The sequence below is a fragment of the Staurois parvus genome, unplaced genomic scaffold (genome assembly GCF_062004578.1).
Source record: "Staurois parvus isolate SC_StPar_1 unplaced genomic scaffold, SC_StPar_1.0 ptg002113l, whole genome shotgun sequence".
NCBI classification, from domain to species: Eukaryota; Metazoa; Chordata; class Amphibia; order Anura; family Ranidae; genus Staurois; species Staurois parvus.
In genome coordinates, this window is record NW_028319909.1 from 3,579,394 (window position 1) to 3,589,428 (window position 10,035).

The window sequence follows — 10,035 nt, forward strand, 5'->3', positions numbered from 1 at the left end:
AAGATCTAAAGACCTAACCTCAACCAAAAGTGAAATTCCAACTCTTCGCAACTGCTGGTAAGCTGGATCCACTGGGCATTTGGTGGCAAAATCCAATGCCTTAATTCTCAGACATGCTCCCCCCCCCACCCTGGATCCAAAGCAACTGCAGAGGGTGGGTTGAGGATGGAAAAATGTAGTTAGCTTGGTGGGATAGGTCTGGTAGATGTTCGTTTAACACAGCTGTCCAATAAGATCTAAAGACCTAACCTCAAACAAAAGTGAACTTTCAACTCTTCGCAACTGCTGGTAAGCTGGATCCACTGGGCATTTGGTGGTACAATCCAATGCCTTAATTCTCAGACATGCTCCCCCCCCACCTTGGATCCAAAGCAACTGCAGAGGGTGGGTTGAGGATGGAAAATGTAGTTAGCTTGGTGGGATAGGTCTGGTAGACGTTCGTTTAACACAGCTGTCCAATAAGATCTAAAGACCTAACCTCAACCAAAAGTGAAATTCCAACTCTTCGCAACTGCTGGTAAGCTGGATCCACTGGGCATTTGGTGGCAAAATCCAATGCCTTAATTCTCAGACATGCTCCCCCCCCCACCCTGGATCCAAAGCAACTGCAGAGGGTGGGTTGAGGATGGAAAAATGTAGTTAGCTTGGTGGGATAGGTCTGGTAGATGTTCGTTTAACACAGCTGTCCAATAAGATCTAAAGACCTAACCTCAACCAAAAGTGAAATTCCAACTCTTCACAACTGCTGGTAAGCTGGATCCACTGGGCATTTGGTGGTACAATCCAATGTCTTAATTCTCAGACATGCTCCCCCCCACCTTGGATTTACAGTGCAGGGGAGAAGACTCACTCCTGATGCATACTCCAACTGAAAAAACGAACTGGGAGCTCAAGGAGAACTGGTAGCTGCTTTCAAAAACTGCGTAAAATCGGTTTTCGGTGGTCTCACCCTTTGCTTTAAAACCGTTCAATACAGGCAACATTACCCAAAGATGTCACATTAGGCGACAATCAGGGGAAACAAATAACCAGGAGTACCAAAAACTGGCTGACGTTCTGCTTTAAGATGTCATATCCTTAATCCAAAGATTACGAGTGACCCCGTGGTAAAAGTGATGGAGGTCTTCATGTACGTACCCATCAAATAATATGATGCTACATACTGTGAAATCACATTATCTATCAACTTTTCCTCATCATGGCACCTTGTTGAGCACCTAGCTTCCCATACAAATGGGGTAAACGTTTTCCCAACCAACGTCTACTGGAGAGGAACTTGGTTTTTCGGTAAGCAACTATGGATTGCTTTGCAAATGTGCTCAGTTTGACAAGGTGGAATACGGAAAGATGCATCCACCAGTTCCATCATCAGCAGACTTTTTTTGGGAGTTGAAATTTTTTTTTTTCCTGAGCTACATCCTAGGCATAACTTTTTTTCAGGGGCATTCTCTAACATTGCAATGAAATTTAAAGTAGTATGTGAGATTATGGGCCACCAAACGAATAATCCAGTAGGAACATAGAATATTAAAATCCTAGAACCCAAGGTGTACCTTTAGGGTGGAAGGATATAAAACTTCCAAAGCATTTTTTTTGTTTATCTGGCAACATAAAAACTAGAAGAGACATCATAATCATGAAATTTTTTTTTCCCTGAGCTTCATCCTAGACATAACTTCTTTTCATGGGCATTCTCTAACATTGCAATAAAATTTAAAGCAGTTTGTGAGATTATGGGCCACCAAACGAATAATCCAGTAGGAACATAGAATATTAAAATCCTAGAACCCAAGGTGTACCTCTAGGGTGGAAGAATATAAAACTTCCAAAGCATTTTTTTTGTTTATCTGGCAACATAAAAACTAGAAGAGACATAATAATCATGAAATTAAAGAGAAAATAAACCTTTCATAGAAACATGTTTTTGTGTTGGGAAGGTGAGGTGAGGTGGCCATTATGTTAAGTCGTACAAGATCTACTTCCAAATGTAAAAAATATTAAGTTGGGTATAACCTTATAGCAAAGTTCACGACCATCTTTTTTAACGTTCTATTTAGGTAGACAAGGTGGACACATAAGTCTATGAGCAGAAGACCTCATCCTTCAAACGTGAATGTGGTGACGTCAGTCATAGAAGTCATCCAAAAAATGTTGGGAAAAAATATTCTTGAAAGTTAAAACAAGATAAAATAATAAAAGAAACCGTGTAAACCCGCAAGAAGCAGCAACCTGGGAAACTACTATATTTTGAAGGCCCCAGCTTGCTTAAATATTTTCTCCGTTGACCTCCACCAGAACACCTTTATCCTCCTCTCCTTCGACAGTGACAACAAAGGTGTAGATCTCTTCATCTTGGTCATTGTGCTCAGAAGTAATAGCTGGGATTAAAGTGGAATCTTGGTCTTCTGCCTTCGTTTCCAGCTCCACTGTTGCATCACTTTTTCCAGAATTAGCATCTGTTTGTGGTTCTTCTGTCTCAGGACCTGTGGTGAGCTCTTCTGTGAAACCTTCAGCTGGCTTAAGGACCTCACTAGACTCATTGTTCTGTTCTTCTGTTTCAGGACCTGTGGTGAGCTCTTCTGTGAAACCTTCAGCTGGCTCAAGGACCTCACTAAACTCACTGTTCTGTTCTTCTGTCTCAGGACCTGTGGTGAGCTCTTCTGTGAAATCTTCAGCTGGCTTAAGGAAGTCACTAGACTCATTAACTTTTTCACAGTTGTTTGTAGGTGAGCACGGCACAGACGACTGCACGACTGGTATTTCAGAAGTGTTGCCCAATTCAGTTGCTTTGGGTTTCTCTGGATAATCGGTCTCCCAGTCCTCATCTCCAGCATCAGATGGAGCAGCTGTTTTGGTTACGTGGCCAAAGGTCGATGTGCTTGGTGTATCTGCTGTGCTGGACCACATCGGTGAGTCCTTTTGCCTGTTTTTCTGTTGCCAAGAGTCGGGGCTTTCTCTACCTCTCCCTCTGCCACCGGACCATTGCCCGCGTTTAGAAAAGGTTCCTTGATCTTGAAAGCTTTCGGTATTCTCACCGAATCTCCTTTTATTGCCGAATTCACGGGACCTGTCTCCAAATGTCCATTCTTTATTTTGTCCTCTAGAATTACCTCTCCATGATGAGCCACCAAAACTTCCTCTGCCCCTGTCGAAATCTTTGCCAAAGCTGTTGGACTGTTGTCTACTGGACCAGCTATCTTCATTCTTATTATCTCCAAACCTCCCAAATCCTCCTCGGGGAGACCTATCTTCATTCTTTCTGTCTCCAAACCTCCCTCTTCTAGGAGAGCTTTGCTTCTCGCTTTCGAAAGAGAAGGAGTTGCTCCAGTTGCTTCCAAACTTTTCACTAGTCCCAGCTTTCTCAAGTGGGTTCTTGGCCCAGCTGCTACATTCTGGTTGGGCAGCTCCGCTACTGTTTTGCACTGAGCTTGTTCCAGCAGAATTAAAGGCCATTCCAGTGGGACTAAAAGCCATTCCACCAGGAAATGTGCCTGTACTCTGGATCTGTGATGTATCATTCATACATTGGTTAAAGTTTGGTATTGGATGCTGGAATGCCTGCATATTTTGCTGGTTCCCACAAGCCATAGGACCTGTCTGGTATGCAGCATGCTGGTTTGGGAAGGTTGAGGAGCAATACTGTGAACCCATGCACATGCCATAAGGAGAACATCCCATCTGAGGGTAAGAGCACGGATATGAAGATGGATAACATGGCATTTGGCAAGGCATTCTGTAGTTTCCCACAACTGCGTTATTAAGAAGATAGGACAAAGCATCCAAACGTATTGGGACGGTTATTCCAGAAATGGATGAGCTGGACCTTCCAACCACAGCCTGAAGATCTAAGGCCCCACCAGAAGAAGTGTGAGAAGATCGATGGTGGGGGGTTTGAACCATGGAAGATCTAGAAGAGTGGGATTCTTTTTTTTTCTCTCCCGGTTTGGTACTTCCTGCTGGTGAGGCAACATGGTCAGTGCTGCCAATTTCTCTGATGACTACATTGCGTGATGAAGAAATGGGTTCTCCTTCAGGGACCCTAGGGCAAAAAAAGAAAGAACAACAATGGCAAACATTTCTCAATTCTGTTGGACAGCAAAGCAATATTAAAAAGCAGCAGTGAGATAGACAATGCAACAGATTTACTACAAGGCTACGGCTTGAGTCATAAGTTTCTCCTTCTATTTCCCCAATGTCCCCCAATGAGTGCCCTTGGTATAAAGGTGGTTACGCATGCTGGTAGCCCGATCTACGAAGGTTGAATTCTAAATAGCTGCCATTGGTTTAGCAGTCTCAGCTTTACCCACTTGACTCCCAGGTTTCAAATGGTTGTGAGACATCGGCTATTTACCAAAACACTGGTTTATTACGGTATCGGAAATCAGCAGGCCACTGGCAGCCCTAGGCCTAGTAGCTGGAGTGATCATCTCCTGGGCTTTGGATCTTGGTACCAGGGGCGGACTGACCATTTGGAAACTCGGGCACTGCCCGAGGGCCCGGGGTCAGTAGGGGGTCCCATGAGATGCCCCTGGTACCTTTTTCATAGGCTTTTTTGAGTTTGGGCAAGGACACAGGAGCCCCATGATTCCCTATTGCCTGGGGGCCCCATGAGTTGTCAGTCCGCCTCTGCTTGATACCCAGCACTCCATAAAAGAGCTTGTTGCAATTCTCTTCTTGCAGCAATAGGCCACTGCTATAGTGATCTACTGCTGTCTGACTGCCAATCAGGTTTGAAGATCCCGAACCTGGAAGAAGACTTGGCAGAGAAGTCAGCAGGGAGGGTTGGTCACCGCACAGCTTCCACAGACTCCCATAACATGTGACCGACTCCTTTCCCTGACATGTTTCCTGGGCATAGCAAGTGTCACCAGGTAGAGAGGGGTGTCATAGGATCGCATCCATGAACCCCAGGAATGGGAACCCCCCCACCTGCTATGTTTCCTGGACATGGTGGGTGTCACTGGATCGTGTCCACAGACCCCTGGAATGTGAGTCTTCTCAATCATCCACCACGTGCCCTGGGCATGATGTCTTTTGCTGGATCGTGTCCCCAGACCTCCGGAACATGTGTACCCCCCATTGTTTCAAGATGTGAATGCAGCCAGATTGCTTCCATAGACCCCTCAAATGTAAGCACCCTCCATGTTACCTGGGCATGATGGATTTTGTTGGATCACGTCCCCAGACCTCCGGAACATGTGTACCCCCCCATTGTTTCCAGATGTGAATTGCGTCAGATTGCTTCCATAGACCCCTCAAATGTAAGCACCCTCCATGTTACCTGGGCATGATGGATTTTGTTGGATCACACCCCCAGACCTCCGCAACACGTGTACCCCCCACCCCCCCCATTGTTTCCAGTCGTGAATGCCGCAAGATTGCTTCCATAGACCCCTCAAATGTAAGCACCCTCCATCACCCGCCATGTTACCTGGGCATTATGGATTTTGCTGGATCACGTCCCCAGACCTCCGGTACATGTGCACCCCCCCCATTGTTTCCAGATGTGAATTGCGTCAGATTGCTTCCATAGACCCCTCAAATGTAAGCACCCTTTATCACCCACCATGTTACCTGGGCATGATGGATTTTGCTGGATCACCTCTCCAGACCTCCGGAACATGTGCACCCCCCCCATTGTTTCCAGATGTGAATTGCGTAAGATTGCTTCCATAGACCCCTCAAATGTAAGCACCCTCCATCACCCGCCATGTTACGTGGGCATGACAGGAATCGCTGGATCACTTCCACAAACCCCTGGAATGTGAGTCCCCTCCATGACCAGCCACGTTTCCTGTGCATGGTGGGTTTTGTTGAATGTGTCCCCAGACACCTGGAACATGTGCGCGTCGCCCCCTTCCCCGTTTTCCCCACCTCATAAGTGCCGCCAGATTGCTTCCACAGAGGGTGGAGGGGGGATTATGGTGTGGGGTTGTTTTCTAGGGGTTGGGCTTGGCCCCCTAGTTCCAGCGAAGGGAACTCTTAAGGCGACATTTTGGACAACTTTGTGGGAAGAGTTTGGGGATGGCCTCTTCCTGTTCCAACATGACTGCCCACCAGTGCACAAAGCAAGGTCCATAAAGACATGGAGGAGCCAGTTTGGGGTGGAGGAACTTGACTGTCCTGCACAGAGTCCTGACCTCAACCCCATAGAACACCTTTGGGATGAATTAGAGTGGAGACTGCGAGCCAGGCCTCCTCCCCCGACATCATGCCTGACCTCACAAATGTGCTTCTGGAAGAATGGTCCAACCTTCCCATAGACACCCTCCTAAACCTTGTGGACGGCCTTCCCAGAAGAGTTGAAGCTGTTATAGCTGCAAAGGGCGGGGCCAACTCAATATTGAACCCTACGGACTAAGGCTGGGAGGCCATTAAAGGCCATGTGCGTGGAAAGGGCGGGGCCAACTCAGTATTGAACCCTACGGACTAAGGCTGGGAGGCCATTAAAGGCCATGTGCGTGGAAAGGGCGGGGCCAACTCAGTATTGAACCCTACGGACTAAGGCTGGGGGGCCATTAAAGGCCATGTGCGTGGAAAGGGCGGGGCCAACTCAGTATTGAACCCTACGGACTACGACTGGGGGGGCCATTAAAGGCCATGTGCGTGGAAAGGGCGGGGCCAACTCAGTATTGAACCCTACGGACTACGACTGGGGGGGCCATTAAAGGTCATGTGAGTGGAAAGGGCGGGGGCAACTCAGTATTGAACCCTACGGACTAAAGACTGGGGGGGCCATTAAAGGCCATGTGAGTGGGAAGGCCGGTGGCCCAATACTTGGGGCGATATACTGTATATATATATATATGTTGGGAGTCATGTTCTGGCAGACAATACAGATTTCATACAGAAAGGGTCAGGAATGTCCTGGAGGTGACCATAGATGACACCCGCCTCCTCCTATCATACACAAAGGTCTCTATGGGAGTCAGGCCACAACATACAGAATATGATGTCTATGGGAGTGAGGTGACCCCCTGTGTACACACTACACCCGGCTATGAATGGCGCTCTCAGTGTCCGGTGCGCGGTACAGAGACCCCGCCCACCTGTCTCGTGGCTCCGCTCCGCTCTCCATCCCGCCCGCTGTGACCAGGCCGCACGCCGCTCCTCTGAGGACAGATCGTTTCGCTACAGATCGCTCCGCCTCCGGAACTTCTTCTGCTCTCCGGGTGAGGAAAATGTGGTCAGTGTGGTCTTTATAGGGTGCAGCCAGGGTGGGGGCGTGGTCACTGAATGGCGTAGGGAGAATAGAGGTGTGGGGGTGGTCAATATAGGGGTGCGGTTAGTAAAGTGTGGGGGTGTGGTCAGTGAACGGTGTGCGCAGTATAGAGGAGTGGTCAGAATGAGGGCGGTCCGCATGAGGGGGGCAGTGAATTTTAGGGACAGTATGGGGGTGTGGTCAGTGAATTATAGGGACAGTATGGGGGTGTGGTCAGTGAATGGTGTGGGCAGTATGGGGGTGTGGTCAGTGAATGGTGAATACTGCCCACACCATGTGCCCCTCCCCCGCCATACAATATAAACTCAAATCCTGCGACATGGCTACATGTAATATGCAGTATATACAACCACTGCTCATCCTACAGCTGCACCATGTGACTGCATACAGAACACGTGACTTCTATGACATCATTCGCTGACCACACCCCTGTACTGCCCACACCATTCACTGACCACACCCCCATACTGCCCACACCATTCACTGACCACACCCAAATACTGCCCACACCATTCGCTGACCACACCCCCATACTGCTCACACCATTCACTGACCACACCCATATACTGCCCACACCATTCGCTGACCACACCCCCATACTGCCCACACCATTCACTGACCACACCCATATACTGCCCACACCATTCGCTGACCACACCCCCATACTGCCCACACCATTCGCTAACCACAGCCCCATACTGCCCAAACCATTCGCTGACCACACCCATATACTGCCCACACCATTCGCTGACCACACCCATATACTGCCCACAATGGTAAATGGTGTGGGCAGTATAGGGGGTGTGGTCAGCGAATGGTGTGGGCAGTATATGGGTGTGGTTAGTAAATGGTGTGGGCAGTATATGGGTGTGGTCAGCGAATGGTGTGGGCAGTATATGGGTGTGGTCAGCGAATGGTGTGGGAAGTATGGGGGTGTGGTTAGCGAATGGCGTGGGCAGTATATGGGTGTGGTCAGCGAATGGTGTGGGCAGTATGGGGGTGTGGTCAGCGAATGGTGTGGGCAGTATATGGGTGTGGTTAGTAAATGGTGTGGGCAGTATATGGGTGTGGTCAGCGAATGGTGTGGACAGTATATGGGTGTGGTCAGCGAATGGTGTGGGCAGTATATGGGTGTGGTCAGCGAATGGTGTGGGCAGTATGGGGGTGTGGTCAGCGAATGGTGTGGGCGGTATGGGGGTGTGGGCAGCGAATGGTGTGGGCGGTATGGGGGTGTGGTCAGTGAATGGTGTGGCCGGTATAGGGGTGTGGTCAGCAAATGGCATGGGCGGTATGGGGGTGTGGTCAGTGAATGGTGTGGCCGGTATAGGGGTGTGGTCAGCGAATGGTGTGGGCAGTATAGGGGTGTGGTCAGTGAATGGTGTGAGCAGTATGGGGGTGTGGTCAGTGAATGGTGTGGGCAGTACAGGGGTGTGGTCAGCGAATGATGTCATAGAAGTCACGTGTTCTGTATGCAGTCACATGGTGCAGCTGTAGGATGAGCAGTGGTTGTATATACTGTATATTACATGTAGCCATGTCGCAGGATTTGGGTTTATATTGCATAGCGGGGGAGGGGCACATGCAGCTCTTTTGGTAAATGTGACTTTGCAGGGAAGGACAGCAGTCCCTGTGATGAGGGGTCCATGTTGTGTCCTGTCAGTCCAGGCATGGTGTACACTGCAGATCCGGCATGTCCCAGTGATATCATTATACACTGTATATACACTAGAACTGATACATATATAACACAATGAGATCTAGTGTACTATTCCCCTACAGATCATGACAAGCAACTGCTGGTTTTATTTTTCTACAACATGCTTTTCACTTTCATTTTGCTCTGCTACATCTCAGCACTGCTGATCTCCTGCAGCCTCATTGCAGCCACTTCCCGTCTACACACACTCCAGCAATGGCTGCACGACCGTTCTCCGGGCATTTCCTGACAGTGACAACAGTGGGCCGGGTCTGTGTAATGTGCATAGAAAAGGGCGCCGCTTGTCACCTCCATGGAAAGGCCATGTGACTACACAGGAGGGTCATTTCTATATCAATCCATTTATTGGTTATATACAGGACACTGTTTTGTAAGTGTCAGTTTTATATACATTTTACGTTTTTTATTTTTTTCATTTTACTAAATCTTAATGAGTTTTATATTGTTATTGATATATTAATTAATTCTATACATATTACTATATTATTGTATTATTATTTAGTATATTATATTACAGCACATGTTATGCATTATTTTATATAATATACAATTTATATAATTGTATATATATATTTTTTTAATACTATATTATAGTACATTATAGAATGAATTAATATATTATTCTAAAGCACACATTTAGTATATTTGATGTACTGTATGTATATATATATATATATATATATATATATATACATACACATATACAGTATAATATAAAATATTCTATTTTATATATATATATATATATATATATATATAAATAATATATATATATATATATAATATATAAATATATATATATATAAAATTATTATTATTATTATTATACAGTATTTATAAAGCGCCAATAGTTCGCTCAGTGCTGTACATTACAAAGGGGGACAGAACATGTGACAGAACAATACCAATACAATGCAAAACATGAGGGGATCGAGGGCCCTGCTCTTTGGAGCTTACAATCTAGGAGGGAGGGGATGGTGGCACAGGAGGAGATAGCTGTGGGGGATGGAGTGGTAGGCAGAGTGGAGGAGGTTGGCAAGTTAGCAGGGGGTGGGGTAGGCTTCCCTGAAAAGATGGGTTTTCAGGGTGCGCCTAA

General features: G+C 47.0%; 1 protein-coding gene across 1 annotated transcript; it reads right to left on the minus strand.

The window, feature by feature from the left end:
• Positions 1-1,804: 1,804 nt before the first annotated feature.
• Positions 1,805-7,078, minus strand: LOC149432734 (uncharacterized). Its single transcript, XM_089665001.1, has 3 exons — positions 7,050-7,078; positions 2,707-4,039; positions 1,805-2,544 (listed from the first exon to the last, which is right to left on the minus strand). The coding sequence occupies exons 1-3, from the start codon at positions 7,076-7,078 to the stop codon at positions 2,266-2,268; spliced, it is 1,641 nt and encodes a 546-aa protein (XP_089521127.1). The 3' UTR covers positions 1,805-2,265.
• Between the last annotated feature and the right edge of the window lie 2,957 nt (positions 7,079-10,035).